Source organism: Sphaerodactylus townsendi, linkage group LG05, assembly GCF_021028975.2.
Source record: "Sphaerodactylus townsendi isolate TG3544 linkage group LG05, MPM_Stown_v2.3, whole genome shotgun sequence".
Taxonomy (NCBI): Eukaryota; Metazoa; Chordata; class Lepidosauria; order Squamata; family Sphaerodactylidae; genus Sphaerodactylus; species Sphaerodactylus townsendi.
The window spans coordinates 20,403,926-20,431,629 of NC_059429.1; the positions used below are offsets into that span (position 1 = coordinate 20,403,926).

General features: G+C 47.3%; 1 protein-coding gene across 1 annotated transcript; it reads right to left on the reverse strand.

Moving 5' to 3' along the window:
- Nucleotides 1-27,491, reverse strand: LMNB2 (lamin B2). Its single transcript, XM_048498514.1, has 12 exons — nt 27,161-27,491; nt 20,161-20,297; nt 15,075-15,231; nt 13,055-13,180; nt 12,227-12,397; nt 11,731-11,856; nt 10,722-10,942; nt 8,974-9,259; nt 8,671-8,778; nt 7,526-7,645; nt 5,892-5,993; nt 1-5,122 (listed from the first exon to the last, which is right to left on the reverse strand). Exons 1-12 carry the CDS (start codon nt 27,368-27,370, stop codon nt 5,081-5,083), a joined length of 1,806 nt encoding a protein of 601 aa, XP_048354471.1. The 5' UTR covers nt 27,371-27,491; the 3' UTR covers nt 1-5,080.
- Between the last annotated feature and the right edge of the window lie 213 nt (nt 27,492-27,704).

The window sequence follows — 27,704 nt, forward strand, 5'->3', positions numbered from 1 at the left end:
TAAAATGCAAAACATTTATTGGTGTGTGTTGTACAAAAAGGCTTCCAGTCATAAAATGTAAATTACAAATCATTTTTTTAAAAATACAAGACATTTGGCATGCATATTCATAAAGTTTTTTTTTTAAAAAACACCCTGGTGAAATGGAGAAGTCTAGATTGCGCGTTCTCACAGACCCGTGCGGTAGCCAGCTTGCTTTGTGGCGCTGAGCCCTTTCCAACATGTTTTCAGATGGCGAATTAAGGTAACCAAAGGCCATGCAAGCGTCCAAACCATAGCCTTTGCTTTTAAAAAATTAGTGAAAATATAGCCTTTGCTTTTAAAAAAATTAGTGAAAAATGCATCATATACACAAAAGTATACTTGCAACAGGAGAAGATTGAGTACAAAATGTGTCACAATCTTCCTCCTCCTCCCACAGAGCTTATTGCTTTGTAAACTTAGTGTAACTCAAGAGCGAAGCTGTGTTTCTCTTGCAAAATGAGGGTCTGAGCAGCATGGCTTTGCCACTCATTTCCCTTCATCCACAGTGCGTGGGATTCCCGCAAAACACGGATTTACAGTGAATAAGGGTTGCCTTCATGGGTCACACCCAGAACCTGGATATGGCAGTAGTGGAACAAACCTTCCATCTTAGGCGTCAACAGGAAGATGAATTGTGGGGTGGGGTTGTGTATGCGCAGCCTCAACCAACGGGAGTCCGGTGCTTTGTGCATCGATCGGCAGTGTGCTCTCTAGACTTCCACGTTTCAACAAGGCATTTTTACCTTTACATGTAAATCATACATAGGAAAAAATGTACATAAAAAAGATGTAAAGCTAGGCATATTTCAAAGGGCAAAGAAAATTCTGCTTCTCAGGTCACACCCAAAAACAAACCTGCTGTCCCCCCTCCTCCCCCGGATCTATTTCAACTTAGGTCTTGTACTGGCAAGAAAAGTAGCCCACTTAAATTTGAGATTAAAAGGAACAAAAAAAACAGGCGGAGAGAAGACTCACTTTCCTATTCAGCTATTGGCTCCTACTCCCTTATTTTGGTGGCAGGCCGAGACAGGGGAAGAGGTTACCTCGCTGCATGGTGGGCTGCTTGAAAGGAAACAGGGGGAGAACACTATACAGATCACAGCCAAAGGCCTTTCTTTCTCAGCTATACACTGTACATTCCGTGGCAGCACCAGCCCTTAAAAACTGCATGCTTTCAGATGGACCCAGTGATTCCCCTACAAGACTATAGTGTTTGTGTGTGTTTGGGGAGGTGGGCTGGGGGACGACAGCAGCACTTGGCTTTATTTAAAGTAGCACTGGAGGACATGCTATGTTCATGGTAGAACAGAGGGGAGGGCAGAAACAAATCCTGGCCAGGGTTGAAGAACTAATGTTAATTTGAGACTTCTGGCTCAGAAAGTCATGGGAACGCGAGCTTAGCTGCAGGATCCCAACAGTGAAAACGCCAGCACAGCTGCAATTTAACTGAAGAGGTAATGGGATCCAGTAAACCCAGGTAGACATCTTACGGTACGAAACATCAAACATAAGCTTTCTGAATGGAAAAGGTTTAAGAATGCAAAGCGCTGGACAGCAGTGCACCCAAATACATCCTGAATGAACAGGCATACACCAGCTTGTAAGAGAGAACCAATGCACGTTCACCTGATAAATTAAACTGAGGACCAGCGCCTGCATAAATGCATGGCTTGCGGCTATGTGCTGAACATGGGAATTACTCAGCACATGTATAAAGTAAAGTGTATGCTGTCCATGCACCGTATGTTTATGACAACTTGTGAGCAAGGCTCCTGATTTCAGCTTGATTTAAGTCTTGTCCCTTATAATGCATGGAGACCCAACACACAGAAAGGGGGGAAGATATTACAGGGACAGAATTCCAGGGGGCCACCCCACCCTGTGGGCCCACACAGCCTAAGACACACTTTTATAGTTTTGGATTGGATCTTGAATCATCTTGGTCTCAGCAGCCCTACAAGCATCCCGAGACCCACATGAGGTGGCTTCCCCTTTTTTCAGCTAATGACTTCTCCAGGGTCAATAAAAGTAAAACTATTCTGCAACAAAAGCTTTAAGAAATGACAGCAGATTATATACATGTCTCCAGAGGTCCTCTTCCCCATTCTCAAACAGAGAATCTGCACGAATTACGATGGAGACAGTAGGGGAGGGCATAATCTTGGGAGGTAGATCCACAAAACAGAGTCAAGCATCTTGGAGATGCCAGCTCGAGGGATGGGGAATGGCTCAGACCGCATTTGCTCAGCTGCCTGCTTAACTCAGCCTATTTTAAGTAGTATGTTTGCACTGAATGGCACATTCACATCTTCAGGGCAATTTTAAGAAAATCACAGGAGCATGGGAATGACTGGCCAGAGTCAAGGACGTCAAGCCTCTATAAATCTTGTAGTAGATAAGGCTCAGAGAGGAAGGGGGGAGCCAATGGTTAAGAACAACCCAGGAAAAGCAGCCTCCCCCCTGTGCCGGCCTGTGGCAGGCTGTAAAGAGGTAGGCGAAGCAGTTTTTGGGTTTGCCTGAGAAGCACAATTTTTAAGTTAAAAGGATAAGCATGTTCAACTACATTTTCAGCCAACTATTCCAGCTGAGTGGGAAGATTATATATGGGAGAGACAAAAGTGACTGACTTTTGTTCCAGATCTTTTGCACAAATGGCTCATAAAAGAAGAAATGTCATCAGAGTCTCTAAATCTAAACACAGAATTCAACATTGGTAGTCATCAACCCATCGGGCGGCATTGAAGTGTGAGTGGAAATCATATCGGGACCTTCAATATCTTCTTTTAAAATATAAAAGGTCAACATGTCATTTCCAAGAGACATTCGTTCCCGCCCAGCCCACCCTGCAGCTAAGCCCTTAAGAAGTAGCTAGGTCATTCTTAGTCGATCTAAATGTTCTGTGATCGTAATATCCAGCCGTCACCAACCCCCCCGCCCCCCCCCCACTACCTCAGCCACACTGTGCAGCAAGCCGGACACAGAAGCAGCGTGGTCAGTATCACATGGGAGTCAAATTAACAGGGCAGGGCTCTGTTCCATTTACATCACTATAAAGCAAAAGTCACTGCCTCTGGTCTGCCTGCATGTTTTACATCCTGTTAAAAGTTCTACTGGCCCAATTAACTAGCTCTCTGGAAACCCGCTTCTCTGACGGTCCTTTCAACAAGGCACGCTTACCCCTGACTGAAAAAATCACAGGATGACTTTCAGTGTTCTGAAAACCACCATCACAGATCTGATGTACCGCCACGCCGTTCTGCAGAGGCAGTCGAGAGCCAGTGGATGATGGGATGTTGGGCCAAGAGTGATGTCCACGTGCATGAAGCACAGTTCCCATGCTATGACTTTTGCACAAAGGTTTTTTTTTTTAAAAAAGCAGTAGCAACCAGAAGCGGCCCTGAGCGAGCTTTGATGCCAAGTGTCCAAAAAGAAAAGGGGAGATGCCAGGCACAAAGCTCAGGATCTTTCTGCCAACTGGTAAACTGCAATAAATTAAAACTTCAACCATCCGTCCCCACAGGAACAGACGGTGATTTCAGTTTTGTTCAACTAAAGAGCACACAACTAAAGCAGGGATGAGAATTTCAGTGTCTTTCCTATCAGAATTTGCAAGATTCAGATTTGGCGGGACTGACTTCAGTGGCCTGGTGGGATTTTTTTCAGCTAAAAACAATCAGGTGTCAGCGTTGGCAGACTGAATTTCAGCGCAGGATTATTTTTCGCTAAATCTTGGTTTCAAACGCCAGCTTTGTTTTTCCTTCCTTTCTTGCAAGCGGCACAGCGTTAACTGTCGTGCTAAGATGATGCACAGAATTTTACAAACAGGTCTAAAAGCTTACGCTTCCAAGCTGCATTCCCTGTGAATTCAGGGGCATGGGGAGGACCTGCCCAGAGTGAAGGTCCCCATAACCCTTCTTGCAAGGAAAAATGCGTTCGAGAATTCCACGTCAAGCATGTTTCAACACCCACGTTGGTGCATGATTTTTGAGACATTCAATCTGCGTCCAGTCCGGGAGCGCCTGCTTAAAGCGAACTGTAGCCCTACAGCCGGGTAAACCTGCCAAAGTGCGCATCTGCAGCGGTATGCAAGGGCAAGGGACACAGTTACAACCATGGGATACAGTGTGTGTCCCCCCTCCCCATGCATTCATCTGCTGCTTTATCCACCAATGGCAAAGGCAGCACTAGAGGAACATGGTGGTTAGAAGCAGAGGCGGCGGGGAGGTATCCAGAATCATGAAAGTTGCTGGGCTGGTCAAGTGCAGCAGTTATTCAACAGCTAACAATTGATATATATTGTTGGTTTTTGTCAAGAGAATCTATTCGGGCCTGAGCTAGACACACAAGCATGTCCTTCTGGGTAAGACACAAGTATCAGGATTTACCTGTTGAGGAACTAAGACATCTTCGACCAGCGTTGCAGGATGAGGGCACCAACAAAAAGCAACAGCTGTGCCTTAGGGAAGAAGACCCACCTGCTTATCTTATAAACATTCCAATTCTGCAGCATTAGTTGATCTCTTCCTCACACAGCATCTGGCCGGCTACAGCTAGAGAGGTGGAATGCTGAAACCGACAGACCCTGGGTACAATCCAGCAAAAGTGCCTGACCACACTGCACACTTTAGGTACACGTAGCTCAACAGAGCACAAGAGCGGCAGGTGCAGAAACCTTCAAATGGAGGCAGGAAATGCTGAAGCCTCCATTCATTGCCAAGGATTCTGAAGCCATGTTGGGGTTAAGTCGCGACAGCATGAACGTGCACTTATGGGACCTTCTGGCTCCTAGGTCAAATGCGAAGGTCTTTTTTAAAAAATGGGAAATCTTGCAGCACTGGGGTACCGGGGAGAGATGAAGAAAAAGCCCAGGAAACCATGACCGTTCTGGCCAAATGAACACTTCCTTTAAAAATTAAGACCGCAGAATCGATTCTTTAAAAAAAACAAAACTCTAGTGACATATAAAAATAGTATTCAGTGGCTCTGGACAAAATCAACAAAATGAAACAAAAAAAAGGGGGAAAGGAAAGAAGAAGAACAGCAAAGATCTTTCCTTTCACATGACTGCGCATCCTCTAGAGGTCGTTTTGGGATCCCCCTAAAACAAAAGGAAAAGGAATTGAGTTTGGAAAAGGGACCATGAGCACCAGCTGCTCCTCTAGCTTGAGGAGAGACTCAAGGCAGTCCTCACAAGGATAAGAAAGGTAGCAGCTGAACCCGAGGGCTGCTCAACATTCTGCAGTTCCAGCATGTGTGTGGGGAGAGACCCTGAGCCCCCAGTAAACTCCACCCCCCTTCAGCTGAAGGGCTCAAACCAGACCCTGCTCTGCAAGCCAGACTCAGTGTGCTCCTTTCTATACAGCTGCTGATTCTCCTCAGACTTGAAATGCCAACATTTCTGTTTCAGCCAGAACCTCAGTGCAGAGAACTGCGTTTGGCTGTGCTCAGCTTAAGGAAGTTCACATCAGGCAAAAGTCCTGCGGGAATCTGCAGCCAGAGGCTACGTGGACGTAGCAAAGAACCCTGCCCTGAATTTCTCACATACGGTCCAGGACTGAGAGACACAGGAAGGCGCCACATAGCAGAGGCGAAAAAGGTAATACCAACTATTAAGTGAGAAATTTGCAATGCTCATTACTGCAAAACCAGCTTCCTTTGTTAAAGGGGGGGGGGGAGAGACCACCACTCTTTCCTGCCTTCACAGCTACAGAAATGTGACATTCTGGAAACCTTAAACTTTTAACAGTTTAGAGGCCCAGTCACCCCAAAGACGGCAAAAATAGTTTGCCCCTTCCGCATCTGACAAAGAGAACTTGGAGGTTGGAGCACTCTTTTGACTGGGCAAAGCAAAACACCCTTTGCGCTACCTGCTGGTGGAAGAGGTCTTCCTCCCCAAACTCTGCCTCGTCTTCTTCCTCCTCATTCTCCCGAAGAACACTGGACTGTGTCAAGCTCCTCACGGCTACTTCCTAAGAACGAGAGACACAAGTTGCGATGCTATGTAAAAACTGCACTCCGTAAGAATTGGGCACAATTGGTACATTGCATTATACTCTTTAAGAGGACATGACGATGTGTGGAAGACCTGGGTGCCAATTTTAAACAACTTTCTAATTCCTCAGAAATTGTATTGATCTTTTTAATGTATATCTGAAGTGTTATATCAAATTGGCTAATTATTTGTTTTTGTTTACAGACAACTGGTCTCAATCATAAAAATGTTTCAATTGTAATTTGTACCCCAGGAATTAATACACTGTATTATTGTTTTACTTTTGACCACTGACGAAAGCCAGCAGGCCAAAATGCATCTGATTTTAAGGGTCAAAAAAGTGTGCCTTTGTATACTGTCATTGTGATATTGTATACATAAGGCAGGCTATCATGGGCCTTCTATAACACGTTGATGATTTTAATTTGTAATAAGTACATATTTTTTTGATACTCAGAGGTTTATATTTAGTGGCCCTTTTAATTACTTTTAGGTATTTAATTCTGAGTCAAGCCGTTTTCAGCTACTTCCTAAGAAAAAAGAGAGACACAAATTGCAATGCCATGTAACAAGTGAACTCAACAATCTGCACCAATATCACAAAACATTGGGACTCTCAGAAAGTAAGTGACCCAGAAAAAGAATTATTTAGTTTTTCGTTCTCTCATGCCAAAGTGTCAGCCGCCTACAGAATTACAGACCCCCCAGGAGGCTCGGATTCAACCAGAAAACTTTCTCCATTGTTCCAGAAATAGCAGTGGAATTCGATGGCTTTCAGAACAAGACACGCGCTTTAAATTAGTGAGCTGTGCAGGGGTCAGAAACGACCGACTGATTTAGATTCTCACCCCCCACTCCACGATCATTTCACCTTCCCCTTCAAATCTCTCTCCACCCCCCGACTTCCACGTCTGCACCCTGCTTTGCCCTCCCTGAAGTGGCTTCTGCACCAGCAATCCCAAGATTCTGCAGCCAAAGGACCTCAAGCAAAATCTGCAGACTTGCAGGACAGAGAAAAATTAATCACAGGCCTAGTTATGAAGCAGTTTTAAGGACACAGGGATCCACTCCTGTTTCCATTAAGAGACATACAAATACCATGTCAGAGTGTCTGTGTTTGCTTAATGTTTGCTCTCTCGTTACACCTCTTTGGGTTAAGGGTTGTTTCTTTCCTTCTCTCCTTTTCCCATGCTGCCAACTGCAGATAATTAGAAGCCTCTCTGGCGTCTTCCCAGGAAGGGGGGTGGGCAGGTGGCCCTCTATCTCTCCAACGGCCTTGGGGTGTGGGCATTCGAGGGGACAAAGCGGAGGTCAGGTGTGCAAAGAGTGAGAACTGGCTTTAGCAAAGCCAGGTGCACGCGGTTCATTTCAATAAAGATTTCTGAGCTACAAAATCCAGAGTCTGTTGTTGAATGAGGTCGCAGACCTGACATACCAACATACCGGCCAGCAACTGTGTTGCATCCACTCCCCATTTTGCTCTCAGGTTGCTGCTCCACAGCCACCTACCTCTCCATCAGAGTTCACCAGGTAAGTGCGGATGTTGGCTCCAGTGCCCCAGCTCCCCTGGCTCTTCCACACAAGGACCGATGGCGGACTGTGGGCCACTCCAGCATCAGCAGCCCAGATCTAGAAAAGGGACAAGATAGTCATCTTCAGAGAGGGTTCACAGAGGGCATTCTTTTCCCAGTTTTCCAGAATGCAAAGACCTGGCTTCACTGTAACATCACCCCAGCCCAGGCCACCTCTCCACAACGAAAGGGGGAGCAGCTCAAGCTGGAATACCAAACATGGTATTGCTGTAGCCTCTCGCAACTGCGGGGTGCAAACGCTATACACTTCCCCTGGCCTGAAGGCAAGGCAAGGATTGGGCTTCCTACTGAGACCGCTGTAGATTAAGTGGAGCTGCACAGGAACAACCCAGCACTACATAAAGAGGTTCCTGCTATGTTGTGCATACAAGCGCTAGGGCAGGGGTCGGCAGCCTTTACCACCCAAAGAGCCATTTGGACCCATTTTCCACGGCCCCAAAGATCTACCGAGCCGGAGAGGTGGCTCCGCACGGAACTGCCTCCAGTTCAGCCCCTCCACTCACCTTTCCTTCCAGTGCTGGAAGGCGAAAGCACCGGGCAGGGAAACCCCTCTACCCGACAAAGCAGGCAGCTGGCTGCTCTGTAGGACAGAGGGGGGATGGCGGCTGCTCTGGAGGGACACGCCCATGCTATCTTCTGACCTCCAGGGGTTGGAGGGCAGTGTGGGCGTGTCCCTCCAGAGCAGTGCTGGAAGGAAAGGTGAGTGGAGGGGACGCGAAAAGCGGCACTCTCACGTATGGAGCTGCCTCTGATTCCACTCAACCTTTCCTTCCACCGCTGCTCTGGAGGGACATGCCCACGCCACCCTCTGACCTCCAGGCCACGTGGAGCTGCAGTACAAGGCCAAAAGAGCCACATGCGGCTCCGGAGCCACAGGTTGCAGGCCCCTGGGCTAGGGAGACTGGCATGGGCGTGATCGTGACAAAAATATCCCTGCTGACCTAACACAGCACTATCCGTTGGTCAGAGTCCTTAACACACACACATACACCTTCCTTCATGATCACAAACAAGCTCAAATCAACACATACCAATAGCGAGTCTCAAAGAGGGATGGCTTACCGTGACAGTCTGCCCAGCCCTGAGGACATACTTTGGAGTAAACTTGTAAGCAATCTCTTCGCCATCTCCAATCCTTCTCTTCAGTCTCCAGTTGCCAAGAGACTGGTCCTGACGAAGAAGAAACAACACAAAAAGGAATCTCTCAGCAGCGGAAGGTGACCTAGTACAGGTAAGTACTTCACAAATGACTGTGCTCAGACAGACTCCCAGGAGTCCACTTTGCCTGAGGCAACTGAGTGAACACTTTAGCAAGGCATCCGTTCTCAAGTTATTCTATTCCCGCTCTCATCTGAGCAAGCGTACCTTGTCCGAGCGGTTCTTCAGCTGGACGTACTTCCCTTCCAAGTCTACGTCCTCGATGCTGATGCTCCCTTTGGCCGAGGCCTGCTGGGACACCTGGAAGGCGCTGCTGGCAGTGCTGCTGGTGCTCCCGGTCCCAATCCCGCTGGAGCTGCTGCGGGAAATCTCCTCCGCCTCAATCCGCTTGCGCTTCCCTCGGGAGGGGCGACCCATGGGGGTGCTGCTGCTGCTGCTGGAGGTGGCCCGGGAGACGGTGATGTGGGACTGAGGGCTGGGGGACAGCTTCAACCTAATGTGGAAAGGCAGAGATCGAGTCACACATGGGAGACCAGATCTGACAGCATGGGATTACCTCTGCGAAATACACACAACCGTCCATCGCTGAAGTGCTGCTGGGAGAGATCCACCACAGGTTGCAATGTCTGGTTTCTGACGCATGTGCAAAATGCATTTTTGAAAGGATCTTTAGCCCACACTTAGCGTGACTTTAGTTCCAGGAGCAGGCAGGGTCTGGTTGGGCTAGGTCCTAGCCCAGGGGTAGGGAACCTGCGGCTCTCCAGATGTTCAGGAACTACAATTCCCATCAGCCTCTGTCAGCATGGCCAATTGGCCATGCTGGTAGAATGATGGGAATATGATTCCTGGCTATCTGAAAACGCAGGTTCCCCGGGCTTAGGACAAGAGATTCATCACAGACACTACAGCCAACTCCTTTCCCAAAACATTACATAACGCCCAAGACAAAAAAGGGACACCATTCTACAACACCAAGTTGCCTTTCCTAAGAATTCAAATGTGATCTGAGCTTCCACTTTGTTTTAATCACTTGACTCTGCTACTGATTTACTCCACTTTTGAACACTTGGAACAAAATCTTGGCTCGTCTTTTTAAAAAAACCATGAGCTGTACTGGCAGACCTGTTAATAAGTGGAATGGAGAACAGGCTCATCTGAGCAGAAGGGAGAATGTTGCAAGGAGAAAGCAGCTGTAAAGAAAGATCAAATCAAAAGAGCACACGAATCTAACTCCAACCAGATCCGCTCAGATCAGACATCATGTCAATCCTGCTTCATCTTATCAAGAGTTGGGAATGATCCTCACCGAATGGACCGATTACTCTTGACTGGAATCTGTTTCAAGACGGCCTCTCCTTGTAATATTCCCCTGCCCCTTTGTTTAAATGAATGACGAACAGTTCACACATCTGACGAAGTGGCCTCTGACTCAGGAAAGCTTTTTTCATAACACCTGTGTTGTTAAGTTTTCAACATACCACTGGACTTTAATTTTGCTGCTGCAGGCCAACACAGCTACCCTTCTGACTTTGCCTTGTTAGCTTAGTGGAGGACTCTGTATGGACAGGCACCTCCACAGCACTGTCAGTATGATGCGTGCCCAGGAGCCTTCTCTCACTCAAGAACAAGTTATCTCTTCACCCATGGAACAGCAAGAGCATCCAGCTGCCTAAAGCAGCCATTACCAGGTGGGAGGGAAGGCTGCCCCCTCCTTCCTGAGAAGCCACAAAGGCAAGGCATAGTCGTAACCTGCATTATCAAGCAATGTTCCCTCTCAACTAGAGGTCGCATTTTCAGCTTTGGGATTCCCTCCAGCTAAAGCTGAGCAAAAAAATATAAGGCCATCAAGGTTGGACGGATAGACCGTGAAACCCTTCTGCAGAGAACCTCGCCAGGCTGACTCGGGAGACTTCTCTCCCACTTTCCCCCGGGAAAGATTCCTCGGTGGGGCTTACCTCTCCTCTTCTCCTTCCAGGAGCTTCCGGTAAGCACTGATCTCCATGTCCAGGGCCAGCTTGACGTCCAGGAGCTCCTGGTACTCCAAGAGCTGCTGCTGCATCTGGTCTCGCATTTCCGTCATCTCCCTCTCCTTGGCATCCAGCATCTTCCTGAATTTCTCTCGCTCGTTGGCCATCAGCTCTTCCAGCTCCCGGATCCGTTCTTCGGCAACATTAGCCTGCCCCGGAGGAGGGGAAGTGGAGAAAGGAGAGAATGCGGAGCTTAAGACTGGGGTCTAGGAAGTGTGAGTCCTGGAGGGTGTGGGGAGAACTAGCCTCAGTTTCTATAGAAGGAGGCGTTAGAGCGTGAACTTCATGGGTTATAAGGGGAGGAGACACTCTGACTTCACAGACTGATGTAGAGCACTGGCATGGCTACCTTAGCAGTAAGATTGAGTGCAAAGAGGATATTGTGAATGCTCCATCAACATTAGCAGCAAAATGCCAATACAGAAGCTTAGCAGTACAGTCTAAGACTCTCGCCCCAAAATAAACAATGTGGGGGTACAGCTGGGTCATGAGGACTGCACTTATATCTGAGGAAGCCTGCAAGGATTACAGGGGGGATCCCATCTCCCCCCATCTGAATCGTGGCTCCAGGCCCCACCATCCATCTTAAGCCCAGCAGCGACAGTGTCCGGGAGCTGCTCTGAGTACCCTAACGTGGCAGGAAAATCTGTTTAGTGTCCATGTGGTCATGATCAACAGATTTAGGTATCCACAGATGAGGGTCACATGTCACTATCAGAAGCATACATATTTCAGTCAGTTATGCAAAAGGTGCAGATGTGCACAGGATCTGACCTCTCCTTACTTCTAGACTTACTACGGAGCTGGGGAACATGGAACAGACACCCTCACAGAGTTAAAAGCAACGGGGGAGTGATGTGTGTCTGGGGGTGGTGGTGGTGGAAGTTGTTGCAGAAGAAGTGGTGCTGAAAGAAATGTTCATCTGCTTCCGCCTCACCTGCTTTTGTAGCCCAGAGAGCTGGTAGCTGAGGGACTCTATCCTCATGCGAGCCTCCTTCAGCTCCTCCCGGGCAGCACTGGCAGCCTTGTCGTTTTGATCAGAGCAGAGCTTGGCATTCTCCAGCTGGAACAACAGGGACACCACAAGTCACTCCTCAGAGCTGACGACAACAGCCTATTATCAGCCTCTAAAGCAGGGCGTAACAAATGTAGTGGACGCCTAAAAAGGGAGGGCTCCCAAGTGCAGCCTGGGCTTGAGGTAATAATGAAAGAGGATCTCTGAAGCATGGAGAAAACTCTGTGGAAAGACCACATCCGGCAGGCAGTTCAAATGGACCCATCCAAGACCGTAGCAGCATGTGCCCTTCTCATCCATGGTGTCAATAACTTCTCAAGAACTCTGTTTTACATCTGAAAGGCTGGCTTCAACAGAATGGGATGACAGCCAGACTCTTGGGAGGGAGGCTCTGTGGGCAGTTTCTCAGCAGACTCACCTTGGCCTGGTAGGTCTGCTCCAACTCCAGCTTGTAGAGTCGGACCTGCTCTTCGTGCTGGCCGCGCAAATCCTCCAGGGCCTGGGCCATCTTGGACTGGTACTCATACTTTTGGCCGCTGTCCACTTCTACCAGGTGGCGCTCGTGCCGCTTCTGGGTCTCCCTCACTTCCTACATGAAGTCAAGCCAGACAAGGTCCCAGATTAAGGGGTTCAAAAACACAAGCGCGAAAAAGGTGGCTCGAGTACCAGGTGGGGTGACAGAGCCTAGCCAATAGCTGCTGACCCCATCCGCCAAGGCACCACCTCTGAAACTAGAATGCCAACGCATGCTTCCTTGCCTATTAGAATTGAATTGTCTGCCCTGGAAATGCTCAACCTCAAACTGAAAGCTATCCCTAACTTGGCTAGCCCCAGGCTATCAGATCTCAGATGCTAAGCAGGATTGGCCTTGGTTAGTACTTTGATGGGCAGCCTTCAAGGAACACCAGGGTTTTGACACAGAGGAAGGCAACTGCAAGCCACCTCCCAACATCCCTTCCCTTGAAAACCTTATAGGGTTGCCAGAAGTTAGTTGCAACTTGACAGCACACACACACACACCACTTGAAAGCATGGAATCTTGAGCATCCTCTAATCCTCTCCCTACCCCTTCCAACATAGGCTGGTCTCTCTGCACCTGCAGCCCCCTACACCCCCCCCCCTTCATGTCAATGTGGGTTCCACCACTGGGGCCCTCATGCCCTGCTTGTGACAACAGAATCCCCACCTACCAAGGTGCCATGGAATGACCTTCCGCATTAGGAGCATTCCAGGCTGATCAGCCTACCTCATCGAAAATGCTCTTCCTGAAGTCAAGCTCCTCCTGCAGGCTCTGGCAGCGATTCTCCATGTCCACCCTCATCAGCGTCTCCTTCTCCAGCTGCTTCTTGGCCACCGCGTGGGCGTCTTCGGACTGGGTGGGAAGAGGTCAGAGGCAGGGAGGATTCAGTTTTGTGTGACACGGGGAGGAAAAAATACTCTCTCTCACACAGAAACATGAAGTATTAGATCAGCAAGCCAATTGGTTTTAGTTTTTTTCTCCTAAGTGAAGACATATCTTTTCTCCAAGTGCTGAAAGGCATCAGAACAGACGCACCCAGACAGAAAAATCTCTCCAGAAACCTGCATTTTGGGGGCATCACATGAAGCTAAGTGGTTGTTAGATCTGTTGAGAAAAAGGAACAATATACTCCAGCTTCTCCCAACTCCAGACTCTCAGCCCACCATTTCCCCACGCAGGGATCAACTTCAAGTAAAAGAACTGAGCTAATCGTAGCCTGCCTTCATTTACTGGAAATCTCCCAAAATCTCAACCCTGAAAACTCTTTCCATCTACCCCTTTTTACGGCAAGCACGTTGACTTTCAATTTTCCTCAGTATAAATGAAGATGTCCTGAAAGACGGGAAAGAATCCAAGTCCACCTGAGTTCACAAACATTTACAGAGACCCAACGTATGCAGCACCTGTGGTCATCAAACTGGACTACTCTGCAGAAGTGCTGCCAGAAGGTTCACAGCAGCAGGACAGGCTTCCTCCAAGCATTGCTGAAGATTGCAGGGTCCCAGCATCCTTATAGCACGTCTATTATAATGCAGTGCTGCTTAGGATTACTCCAGAAACTTGTGCATACACACCAGCATTGCAAGTAGCCCTCTAATCCATTACAATAATTTCCAGAGCCAAATACCACCTCTTAAGACTACTTTGCTTGCTTTAATAATGTGTCAGTATGTGAACAGTTAGTTGTGAGTTGCTAATCAGGGGAAGAGAGGAAGGTTGTTCGTAAAAATACATATGGACAGAATGCATGGAGAAAAAACAATGGCTATGTATGCCAGAGAAAATAGCTTCACTAAATAAATAAGGCATCCAAGGTATACTAGCACCATCTACTGGCCACCAGTGGAAGCATCAGAATGTTCACAACAATTTACAGGTTGCAGCATCCAGGGGAAAAATACAAGAACAGATAAGGAATCCCATAGCTTCAAATAATTCTAAGGTTGCACAATCAGGATCGAAAGAAAGATCAATCAAAAGACACACTTAACTCTGACCCATGCAGAGATGGAACCTAGCCACTTCCACCCCCCAAAACAAGGCAACCAAGCCACAGAAAGAGCTAGCAGACACATACTCCCAAGAGCATGAGCCCCAGGGTTCATCTGAGCACTCTGAAACAGAATCACTGGGAAAAGGACCACTATGAACCCCAGCCAAGGTCAGGCTGTTTGCATGGCTGAAGCTTTGGCCCTTTATAGAAGAGACATAGGAGAGACACAAATGCTCAAGTAGGAAAGCTACATGCTATGGCTTCACACAATCTCAAGTACTCAGCTTTACATACAATAAATAATATACTAGGTGTGCTGTTTCTGAAAATCACCCCTGGGTTCTGCATTGTAAATCCAACAAGGTAGCCTGCAAGAAAACATCCGTTCTGATTGGTGAACAACCTAAATGTGACAATGGCAATGCTCCTGGAACTGTGAACAGAAGGTTCTGATAATTTTTGTCCTGCAGAAACCTGGTGCATAGGAGCACGGCTCTACAGGATACATTCCCAACTCAGGTTCTATGCTAAACAAATTTAGATTAAGGAAAAAGGTATCACCTTTACTGACTGAAGAAATGCAACACTGTACAATCCAGCAAGTAAAGAACAGGAAACACACCCTCTCTCCCCGCCAGCGCTGTGTCTAGCCAGTTAAGACTGTCATTGTCAAATCTAGCCAGCGCCCCAGCATTTCATTTGAGTCACACCACTCACCACTACCAAAACCTGCACCAGCACCAGCAGTTTTACCTTAGCCAGCTGGGAACGCAAATCCGCCAACTCGGCCTCCAGGTTGCGCTTGTCAGTCAGGGTGGTCGTGAGCTCTGCTTCGCTTCTATGGAAGAGGACTTCAAGCTCTTTGATGCGACCCTGAGATGTGGACCACTCGCCATCTTTCTTTTTATAGCTAGGAAAACCGACAAGAGAGACATCAGCATCAGCTTCACCATCAGTGCAGAGGTAACAAACGCCACTTGGGGTCTTAGTGAGTGCAGCTTCAAGCCATCAGCTGTTGCATGGAGGCATCGACCCACACAAAGACTCAGAAAGAAGGACTTACTGTGCATTCTCCCATTCTCAGCCATGGAAGGAGAGTTACTCTTGGAGCAGATCAGGTTATACAGCCTACGTTTGGTCAGCAAAGTTTGGTCAGCAAAGTTTTGATTTACTTATGAGTCAGCCAAATCTGACTGTTCTCATAGTCAAATACATTTTCTTTCCTTTTTCTTTCTTTTTTGGGGGGGGGGGGGACGCTCCCACCCAATAATTTATCCCAATATTTTTGTTATTGTGACTGCTCTCTGTCCATATATTAGGAGGTCTGCTGCAGAATGGCAGAAAATTGGAAACGATGCATATTAATACAACAAAGAGCACTCCAGGATAATGGCACTAACTCATTTGCACCAACACAGCTAAGTTGTCCAAAACCATAAAGAAACAGGAGAACTAAGGTGATGGAAGGTGATGGAAGGAAACCTCTTCCTTTGGGACAGGAAGGTCATCCCAAAAAAAGGAGGGAGAGACTTTCAAAAAAACCTTGGATACAAGGAAGATGGGTCTCTTCCATTTGGGGCAGCTGTTCAAAGGGTAACATACTATGATGGACTAAGCTTTCACTAAGGGACTCCATCTTGTCCACAAGGCAGGCAATGTTGGACAACAGTCCCAACCAGCAAGTCTAAGGTAATGATGAACTTATTGCCACATCCAGTAAAGCCAGCCTATCCTAATATTCAACAACACTATTTTGGAAGCACCTAGTGCGGGAAAGAAGACTGCAGGTTTTCACCTTTTCTTTGTTCCCTCATTAACCAGAATAACTTGAGCAGAATGTGTATGCTCTTTTATTCATTTATTAAAGTTTCTTATGTCATAAAAAGATGCTCCAAGTCTGATCTCTGGAAAAACACCACCCCTCTTTAGTCTTGCTACCTGAAGTGGGGTACTGAAAAGGGGCAGCAGCCCTGGGCCAAGATAGCTGGAAAGTGTGAAGCTTTGGCCTGCTGAGCAACATTAAAGTATGCACCAAAAGGGAGAGGGCATTCCAAAATAAAGGTACCACCACTGAAAAAGTTCTAGCTGAGAGCAGCTTCATTTCTGCACGCAAAGCGTGGAGGGCGGGGCTTGGGAACAGGCTCTTAGTTCATGAGCTGGAGGGGAAGGTTCTTTCAGGCAACAGTGCCAGAGGGGAAGGTTCTTTCAGGCAACAGGCTCCATAAAGAAGCACTTATAGCCCTGAGATGGGTTCAGTTGACCCAGACTATAGCTAACAAGAGCACCTAGAACAGTCCAGTAATGACTATCGTGGAAATGAGGCGGAAAGAAGGAAGATCTAGATGCCAAGGACACCTTCTTAAAGTGCAACAAAGCAAGGTGTGGTATTTCAAATAGAGAAACTCAGTGGAGGTGGAAGGGTTAAATTTTCCCTTGCACAAGGCAAAACTGAGGCTGCATGATCCCTATAACTATAAATATGTCTACTGATCTTCATCTCCTCTGCTGGAGCCTTAAGTGTTGCCAAACCCTCAGCCAAATCCCTGATAAAGAATACGGGGTGGGTCCTGATGCTGTCATATATTTCACAGTGCTGCCTGCTTAAGCCAGATAAATTCTGGGTCACATAATCAAATTGTACACCCACACTATAGCACAGTGGTGGCGAACCTTTGGCACTCCAGATGTTATGGACTACAATTCCCATCAGCCCCTGCCAGCATGGCCAATTGACCATGCTGGCAGGGGCTGATGGGAATTATCAATCCCAGTAACCCCTAGAATATAAGATGCATCTCCCTGTAACTATAACAGGACTTGCTGTTAAGAGCAGGAGCTAACATAGTTCCAAGAGGCCCCATATCTCTGCCCTTCGGTGGCTGGCTGATCTGTGCCCATGCATAACGGCCACCCCACCTCCACCTCTGCACACCTTCAGTATGTGCAGGAATGCAAAACCAAAGGGAGGAATCATTCCTGGCCTTTTCCCAGGAGCATTCCTGGGCTCCCTTTCACGTATGTTATCATCACACCAGACAAGGATGACAGACTACAGTCTGGGAAGATCGTATTTTAGAGCATCCGGAACAGTAAGAAAGTGACCAATGCAAACGGATGGAAGGCCACTGACCTGAACCCACCCAAGAGGTTCCTGGGCTAAGCGCAGCAACCTGGCACCTGCACCAACTACCACGTTTTAGCTGCCACTGACCATGGTGGAATTTTCCCAGAGTTTTCAATTCATGGTCGACAGGAGAAAATAAAAGAAGCAAACATAGTGCGAGCAACAGTGCAGAGGTGGGGGGAGGGGGAGGCCAGGGCATGGGGGGCCGGGGGGAAGACTATCATTGAGGGATCAGTTGTCTGTGAAAATCCTATGCAATCTGGCCCCACCTGATTTGAAAGCCTCACTTAACAGCATCTGAGACTTACTCCACAGCTGAAAGAGCGTGACTGATTTTCAGTTTAGTGAAAATACCACCCAACTTTGCAGCAGCTTAGAATGCCAAGGTCTTAGCAATCATACAGGACCTGGAATCCAGTACTGAGTGATAAAGGTCAAGGATACAGCATAATAGGGAGAACATGCCAGCAGCAGATTTTTTATTTGATTTTAGGAAAAAAGCTTTTCGAACCTACAGCTCCTCTGGCAAAAGCACCACGCAGATCCACACACTGCAAAGCAGAGGACAGAATATTTGGCATACTTCATACCAGTCTGCAAAATTAAAAGTCTTGGTATGCTAACAATGCCTTGACCTGGATAGCCCAGACTAGCCTGATCTTGTCAGATCTCAGAAGAATGGACACTCCTGGTTGGTATTTGGATAGGAGAGCACCGGGAAAGACCAGGGCCGCTACGCGGAGGCAGGCAATGGCAAACCACCACGTAACATTTCTTGCCTCGAAAACCCCACCAGGTCACCATAAGTAAGTTCCTGATTGACATTAAAAAAACACCTAACTGGCACAGAGTCAAAAAAGTATTGCGTGTTCAGACCAAGTGCATATTTCGGCTTTAAAGAAACAAGGTGTCACGAGCAGTGCCTGCAAGCCAAGCTGGCTGTCGAGAGTAGTTCGTTTGTACAGGTTTCTAACAGTCAGCACGAATGCGCTAGAAAAAGAACAGGAAGTAGGGCTGAAGCAGACTAAATGGAAAGATTCATTTGGTGCCTGGTATCGCCGCTTGGAAGGGGTGTCCCCACTTCTGTATCTTGCAAGGAGGCAAGCTTAAGAGATCGTAGCAATTTCATCTTTGTAACACGTATTTGCACATAAACAACCTAAGCGGAAATCAGCGCTCAGGACTATTTTCACATAAATATGAAGGGAGCAATGGGGGACTAGCAAAGGGGTTATTGATAAGGAAGCTGAGGAAACGTTTACATGCAAGTGTGTGCAACGAAAGTACTAATGGATGAACAGAGAGGATGATCCTCTGTTTAACTTCAGACTAGCTTACAGCTTCAGATTTTTCATATAGAATCATAGAGTTAGAAGGGGCTATGTAGGTCATCTAGTCCAACCCACCGATCAATGCAGTGTCACCCTAGAACATCTCTGTCAAGTGTTTGTCCTGCTGCTTGAAGATTGCCAGTGAGAAGGAGCTTGCTACCTTTCTGGGCAGTCCATTCCATTGCTGTAGTCTTTCTACAAAGCATTTTTCCTAATGTCTACCCTTCTGCCATCATTTATACCCATTATTGTGAGTCCTATCTTCTGCTGCCAAGAACAGCTCACTGCCCTTCTCTAAGTGAAAGCCCTTCAAATAATTAAATATAAATCAGCCCTCAATGTAAAGCTCTACCAACAAGATGTCACCAGCTGATTAATACCTTAAGGACAACTAGGGCCATAAATAATCTGGAATTGGAGGTGAGCAGCATTAACGGCAAAGTTTTCAAATTATGCTGAACAATTCAACCTAGGGAAAACAAAAGCAAAGTGTGAAAAACTCCAGGAAGACCTTACTCGGTTGGCTGAGTGGGGGCAAATGAAATCCACGGTAGTTGAGGATAATGCAATGCACCATGGATCAAACAATCTTAACTTTAAGTATAAACTGATGGGATCTGAATGGGCCAGCAGTGATAAGGAAAGAGATCTAGGGATTGGATAATTCAATAAAAATGTCAGCTCGGAGTTCGACAGTGATGAAAAAGGTGCACTTTGTTCTGAAATGCCTTTGTACAGATCTATGACTAACTCTGAGATTTCAGAGGTGGGGCAATATGTCGATGGGCAATGCGGATGGACAAAATAAAATTCTTTGTTTTTTAACAAGGAATTTCCTTGTGAAAATCCCTGCCAGTGGTTGTAGCGATGGCCAGGAGCACAGATTAGACAGATTCATGGAAAGGAAGAGGTCCTATCAATGGCTACTAGAAAAGATGAATAAAGGGAACCTCCCTGCCCAGAGGTAGTAAAGCCCTATGTATCAGTGGCAGGGACATCGCCAGGAAAAGCCTCTGTCACTGTGCCCTCTTGAAGGCCTTCCAAGTGACTGGTTCACCACTGTATGAAACAAAATCTTGGACTAGATGGGACTTCTGGTTGAATGACCACTTCTGTGCCCTGAAATTCAAAATATGATTGTATGAACTCCTGGTCTTTGAAAAGAGGGAGGCTGATTCCATCCCCTTCCTGAGAGGTGAAAGTCTATGCCCCCATTCCCAGAAAACTAGAGCAGTTCCGTTTTCCCATGATGTGGATGGATGTGAGGGGAGTTCAAAGGACTCGCAAAAGAAGCCACATCTCTTTCGTGAAGTTGGTTTATAAAGGACTTCAGCAGCTTACCGCCATGTTCCGAAATGAAACCGCCCCAATTCCTCCTCCTTACCTCTTGTTGAGTTCATCAAGCTCGGATCTCAGTTTTCCTATTTCGATCTGAAGCTTCGCCCTCTCTCTTGCTGTCTCATCCAGAACTCGACGGGCATCTGCCAACTCCGACTCATAGAGGGCCTTGATTCCAGTCACCTGGGTTTGGAAAAGCAAGAATCAACTGTCAGAACCGGTCTGGTACTACGCCATCTGGTACGTGGGAGACTCGCTGGGACTTTCCTGACTCCTGAGAGCATGACTGAAGGGGAGATTTTTCAGAACCCATCTAAAGGGCACAACTGTTTACCAGTCCAATACAGATGGTGCAGAGGATACAGCAGATGAGCTCAACCATTTTCATACGGGCTCTCAAATATCTCTCACTGTTGACTTTCATGCAAAACAAGAGTAGCTGCAGAGATGGGGAGATGACTCCTGCTGCAGAGATGGGGAGAGGGAGACGAGAGGCTAAGCCAAAATCACCAAGTTAATGGCTAGGGCAGGGGTCTGCAACCTGTGGCTCCAGAGCCACATGCGGCTGCCTGCTCCGTCGGGTAGAGGGGGTTTCCCTCCCTTGCGCCGCTACCTCCCACAGCACGAGAGGTGGCGGCACTGGGCAGGCCCTACAGAGCAGCACTGGAAGGAAAGGTGAGTGGAGGGGCCGAACCGGCACGGAGCCGCCTCTCCAGCTTGGTAGATCTTTGGGGCCATGGAAAACGGGTCCAAATGGCTCTTTGGGTTGTAAAGGTTGCCGACCCCTGGGCTTGGGGAATGTGGTGGTTAGAGGGATGGATCAGGATTTGAAAGACCCAAGAGAGAATCCCCACTCTGACACAGCAGCTTATTGAATGACCTTGGGCCAGTCTCTTCCTTGGCCTTACCTACCTTACAGGGCTGTTGTCAGCATAAAATGGAGAAAGGGAGAACGTTATGTTGCCTTGGGTTCCAATGGGGAGAAAAGTAGGGCATAACTGAAGTAAATAAATAATCTGTTGATGTTAATATATAATTCACCAACAATAACAGATGCCTGGTTTGAAGGGCTCTGTGTATCTGAATCCACAAGCAGGGCTAAGTTGCTTTACTGATTCCTATCAGGAAAAAGCCACCGACAGTCCTTGGATAATCAAGCACATCAGTCTTGCTTCCTTACTTGGCTTTTCCTAAGGCATTTCACATGAATTTTTCCAGGAAATATTGCAACACTTCCAAAGAGAAGCCAAGATTCTCCTCCTCATTCCCCTCTGGGGCTGGAGACAAGACAGGAATTTAAGCAACACCAATTCTCTTTGGACCCAATCTCCCACACGAGTGCCGCACGCATAGCCATTCAAATGTATTCCAGAATTTCCCGTTGAGTCACAGGGGTACAGGATGGCACACGCCTGAGCGTTCATAGCAAGCTAAAGCTGGAAATGGCTGACCTCTGAACTGAAGAGTGCAACTTGTCTGTAAATATGAAGCCCTTTGCCAGAGGACCAGAAGGAAGCCAATGGAATGACAGGTGTGTGTGTTTTTTTTTAAAAAAAACAGTATTATAAGAAAAGCAAGTACAGACCTGACTGCCAGGCAAGAACAGTTAAAAACAACTGAAGAATAAGCTTTGACACGTTTACAAAGAGAAAACTTGGCTTGCAGGCAGGCTCAAATCCTTCAGCATTAAAACAGGAGAAGGCATTGTAGCAAGGCTAATTCAGCAAACATACAATGCAATCCCACAGAGAGTTACAACATTCTGATTCTACTAAAGTTAATGGGCTTAGAAAAGCATGTTTTTTGCTTAGGATTATACAGATGATACACTAATGTTTAATACTGATTTATTTTTAATATTGATAATTCAAATGATTTTTTTGTCATCCTACAGTATTGTTTTTACTTCACTGTGCTGCTGAGAGTCGTTGTCCAGATAGGTAGCAAACACACTCGCTAAATAAAAATACCAAAATCTTTGGATGAGGTCCCCCCATCAAAGCTCTTAAATTTAGCATCTCTAGATAAGAGGATTTTCTTATGAGGCAGTAACTGATCCAATGATAAACAGCAGTGGGTAAGGAGTAAGAGGCCAGGGACTTTGTACAATGATGGGAAGTGAGCAATGGGCTGGACTGAAACGGATATGCTGCTTGACTAATTCATAAGTGAACCTGAGTCAGAAGGGGAAGACAAAGCGGAACTATTTGTAGAAAACGTGAAATTATTCAGGATGGTGAAATCCCAAGCAGACTGCTCAGAGCTCCGGAAGAATCTCTCCCAACTGGGGTGAATGAATGAGTGACAAAAAGACAAATGAGATTCGGTGTAAGACAGAACACAGGGAAGGAAGCACATCAGGGCAACAACTATCACCGGCTTCACACGCAAGCCAAAAGCCTGGCTTCTGAAAGGCTCCTAGATAGCCCCAGTGGTCAAGAGTGCTTCAGCTTAGGGTTAAACTGAAAAACAAAGCCCACCATGTGAGCATAAAAACGGTCATTCAAGACAGGCTGGAAACTTCAGTTAGTTCCAAATGCTGCCGCAGCAATGTTAATAACTAACTTGCAGCAATTTCACTAGGCCAATTCAAAGTACTACTTCTGAAACCCTAAATGGCTTCAGGGTAAAGGTTATCATCCCTTACAGCCTCCTCTACCTACACTCCATGTTTTAAGATCTGGCAGTGAAGCCCTGTTCTGGTTACCATATTTTCTAGATGCAAGGGTGGTGTCTAACAGAAACAGGGGCTTTCCTGGTGCTACATGGATAATGTTCTGGCATGCCCTTTCCATGCCTCTGAAAAGAAAATGTCAAAAACATACTTGCCTGACCAGGTTTTTGAGAAAGTAGCTTCTGCTTACTGGTTTTATTTGCTTTTTCTGGTTTGTTTCATTGTCTTAAGTGTTAATTTTAAGCAATTACTATGGTTTCAAGTTGCAGACGACTTTGAAAACTGCCACTGAACTGCAGCCAAACAAATAAATAAATTTGACAGCTCAGGAAAAATCTATTTGAGTTACGCTGGCTGAAGAGGATCGCAAATAAGCAAATTTGATGACAGGAATTTAGTTAAGGTGGAAACCAAATAAAATAAGAGTGACCTGTAATGACATTGGTAGGTGACCACCGGTTGGCTCCAGACTATTTTCCACTACCCAAAGGAGTGGGATAATTTCTATCAATTCTATCAAGTCTGTTACAGACTTGAACTGCCATTCAAATGATGCTTCTGAAGGTCCCCTGTCCCCCGCCCCCAACAATGGCTGTGATGAAGGCAGAAAGGCAGGGTACACATTTTGTAAATAAGTATGTTTCACAGAGATCAGCAGGCTTCAAGAGCATTATTCTTTTCCGTTGACAGAAGGGCATCGTGTGAATGGAATATTTAGCCTGGAACGAATCCTATATTTAGTACACGGTGTACAGTGTTGGGCGCTAGACCTCAGAAAGGGAAAAGGGGCAATAAAGGGCTATCAAAAATGATCCAGCAAAGGGAGCAGTTTCCCTTCGAGGAAAAGTTCAAGAGTGGGGGAGGGGGGAGGAATTGTACGTTTATGTCCCAGTGATAGAAGATCTGCCTAGAATGCAGAAGGTTTCAGGTTCAATCCCCGGCATCTCCACTGAGAAGGATCAGATTGCATGCACCATGTGCTTGCGACTGTGTGAATTAATGACCTCCAAAATGTCCTATCATTAACAGCCTTGCTCAGGTCTTGCAAACCAAAGATCATGGCTTCCTTTATTAGTCACAGAAGATGTGAAAGACCTCTTCCTGAGTCAGCTATTGCCTGAATAGATGCACCAAGAGGATCTGACTCAGTATATGGCAGCATCAGGCAAATATGACATCATGAATGGCCGTAGAACTAATAGAAAACATATTTTACTCAGAATGAAGCCTACTAGAGAAAGAAGGAGATGGCTGTTCTTCACACAATGCATAATTAACTTACAGAATTAATCATCACAGAATGTGGTATGAGCTTCTTGCTTAGCCTACTTTTTTTTGAAGGAGGAAAGGATTAGCTAAATTCCTGCAAGGGTGGCCGGCCGATCACTGAGAGTTTGCCATAATAAGCTGGCCAAGCAGTGCAGGGGAACCGAATGCTGGACTGATCCCCTGCTAGGCAGTATGTGTGTATGTGTTTTTAATGACTTTGTTAGCCAGTCCCTACAACTAAAAATAAACTGTCCTTTGCTCACCATAAGAGTTGGACTCACAGGAACTGTAAACTAAGAGCTCTGAATTACACCTCATGAATTCTTTATCGACCAGCTTTGCTCCCTCCCTGCCTTCTTAGCCAGCGGCACACCGACTGTGCTTCTTTCTGCACTGCAAAGACCAGAAGCAAGCCTCACTACGAGGCACAGGACCTGTTCCTTGCTCGATTAGCAATTTACTCAAAAACACTTGCTTTAAATGGCCAAAACCCAGCTATCCCTTCCTAGAAAGTTCCCCACAACTTGGTAGCACAAGTAGAATTTCTGCTCCTGGTCGCCACTTTTATAAGACTTTTTATAAGTCCTCGTTTCAATGCAGGCGGCCCTTGCTCCATTTGACAGTAAGGACAACCCCCAAGAAATGGGCCTATGGATGGGAAACGCACGGGATTGGGCAGCCAGCTCAACCCCAGAGCAGAAAATTCTGCTCCACGCCCTTCCTAATAACCAGTTCTTGGAGATAACGGTCATTTCAGATTTTCAAACAAACCGCGAAGTCTTTACACCAGGGAGCACCACAGACTGGCTGGCTAAGGGCCAAACTCCATTCATTCTACCAGACTCAGGCAACCAGAGACAAATGAGGGCCAGATTAGTCATAACTTATGCATCTCCAAAGATCTGCACGAAGGATAAAGTGCCTTTACAGCACTAAGCTTGTGAGTCTGGCAGAGAAGACTCTAATACAGACACACCCTTGGGTGCTTTGCAGAACTCCACCCAAGACACAGCTATTCCAAAAACTATTACTAAACATTCTAAAATGGCATTTTAGCCACCTTATTGCATAGAGCCTAGGAAATTAATTTCACAGAAATCGATGGAACCTAACTGAAGTCTGAGGTCAAGATACAAACCCCCTCCCCACAAAAAGGGCCCTGGAGTTCACAATAATGTCACTTTTTCCAAAGAACTGCTATGACATTTGCTTCAGACCATGACACTGAAACGGGACTGCTTCGTTTCAGAGGAACTGCGTGTGCCTCTGCTTACAGGCAACCAGGTACAATGAAAAGGAAAAACACATGCACACACCAGTTCAAAAAAGGCTTAACCGCTTAGGGTATTTCTAAACGGAACTGAAATTAAAGTCAATGGGTGCATGCTACATAGTCTGGGAGTCTTATGCTATTAGTGGAGGGGGGGATCCCAACTGATGACGTGCCCTGCTACTGAACTGCAGCCAAACAAATAAATAAATTTGACAGCTCAGGAAAAATCTTGGGACTCTCCACAGACCTCGTAGTGATGCTGCAGGAGATGGCATAGAACGGAAGAGTCAGGCCAACTTCCCAGGAGTCTTGGGAAGTGGCTATGGGTTATATGCGAGAAATGCACCTTGATCAGCCTGGGGGCTATCTGCCATCAACTTATGGCAACCCAGAAGGGGTTTTCAAGGCAAGAGATATTGAGGGGAGGTTTGCCATTGTCTGCCTTCACATCACACCCCTGGTATTCCTTGGAGGTCTCCCATCCAAATACTAGCCAGGGTCAGGGCTGAGAGTGTGTGACTGGCTCAAGTTTACCCAGCTAGCTTTCATGGCATGAGTGCAGAACTGAACCTGGTATTCCGGGTCCTGGTCCAACACCTTAACCATTACACCAGCTTGTATCTCTCCAGCTTGTATCTACTGCTGAGAAATAAGGATTCCAGGTAGGTGGCCCAATTAAAGACAGGCATGCACAGCCGTGCTTCTGCCTCATTCGCTCAAACACACCCTTCAACGAAACATCCCAAAGTCTTATATATGCGTGAGCACAGGATTACTACAGCTCTATGTCAGGATCCTGGCCCCAGCCTACTACATCTGGCACTTATCCCAGACATGGTGGAGAGGCACAGAAAATACCTGAGCAAGTTAGCATATCAGCCTCTTACATAATGTGCTGGGGGGGGGGTGCAGGGTGGAGATCCTTGTTTTTTCGAACAAAGGAGCCCCACCCTAATCCCCTCGTTTTCAGGGAGGTGGAAAGAACGGCCTTTTGTCCCAACTGCAAATGTTCACCAGGCTGTACATTTACTGTTCACTCGCAGGCACAACTTTACATAAGTAGAGCACAATATACCAAGCGGGGCAAAGAAGACAGCAACAGCAAATACCAGTGCGACGCTGCTGTGCTTTTCCCTGTGCTTTTCCCGCCTTTCAGATTCTTACAACCCAGACTCATTCAAGGGACAGCTCTCAGAAGCCTACGAACTGGACTGGGGGTTTCTCAAATTCTCCTCCTCCAGAGTTTGAGTAGACCCCCAGGCTCCTTCCGCACATCTGGAATAATTCACTTTGCATCCAGATTCACAATTGTTTGCAAGTGGATTTTGTTCAAAGTGCATTGAAAGTGCACTAGCCTGCATGTGCGGAAGGGGCCCCAAACACAGAGTAAGAACATATAAGAGCAGCCCTTGCTGGATCAGACCAAGAATACCCATTCATATCAGAGCAGGAGGTCAGCAAGACTCCCAGAGGAGTTCCTGCAAAAGCAGACCTAGTTGAGAGAGACCTCCCAACCCCAGGAAGGAACCTGGCAGCGAACCCCTGCTCCATAAAAGCTTCCATGTTCAGAGGCAACCCCCCACCCGCACTGATCTGTAGTTACCAATGGGAGCCGCCATTAAATTCCATCACCATGCGAGCCTCCACGTGCAGGGGCAGTCTACCTACTGACAAAGGATTGCAGTTCCTCAGCAAAAAAAGCTATCAGCGCACATGGAGAATCGGGGGAGGGGATTTCTCAGCTGCTCCTTCTGGCACGGCTCCCCCACTCGCCGTCTTGAGGACTAGCGCCTCGACAGCCCTGCGAGGTAGACCCCGGCGTGCACCCACCTCGCGCGTGACCACCTCCTCCTTTTCGGAGACGCGCAGCAGCAGGCGGTCGTTCTCGAACTCGAGGGCGCGCACGCGCTCGATGTAGTGGGCCAGGCGGTCATTGAGTTGCCTCAGCTCTTCCTTCTCCTGCAGCCGCGAGATGCGCGTCGGGGAGAGCGGCGTCGAAGAGCCGGGCGGGAGGCTGGAGCTGCGAGGGGTGGCCGACATGGCGGCGGCTGTAGCGGCGGCGGCGACGAACGGCCGCTCATTCAATCCGCCCGGCACTCGGGCAAGTGGGCGGGCGGGAAAGAAGGAGGCAGAAAATGGCGGTGGCCGTTGGGCGCGAGCGGCGCCGACGCCTCGCGCGGCGCACCATGGGAAATGGAGTCCGACTCGCCCCCCCGCCGACCAATCGGAGACTTCAGAGCATTAGGCGGGCCGCACCTTAACCCATCTAAGCCATTGGGAAATGTAGTTTTTTTTGGCGCGGCTGCCATTTTGTGCCCTTGTACGGGACTAGAGCTAGGCAGAGTCTGAGTCTGACGCTGTGTCGGTGCGGTAG

What these genes read in the sequence shown, in the direction of transcription:
- LMNB2 (XM_048498514.1), bottom strand. Translation starts at nt 27,370, where the DNA reads ATGTCGGCCACCCCTCGCAGCTCCAGCCTCCCGCCCGGCTCTTCGACG. An exon ending in GGAAGAGCATTTTCGATGAG is followed by an intron (nt 12,398 to 13,054) that starts GTAGGCTGATCA and finishes GACTTCATGTAG; the next exon opens with GAAGTGAGGGAGACCCAGAA. An exon ending in GGGCTGGGCAGACTGTCACG is followed by an intron (nt 7,646 to 8,670) that starts GTAAGCCATCCC and finishes TCCCTTTTCTAG; the next exon opens with ATCTGGGCTGCTGATGCTGG.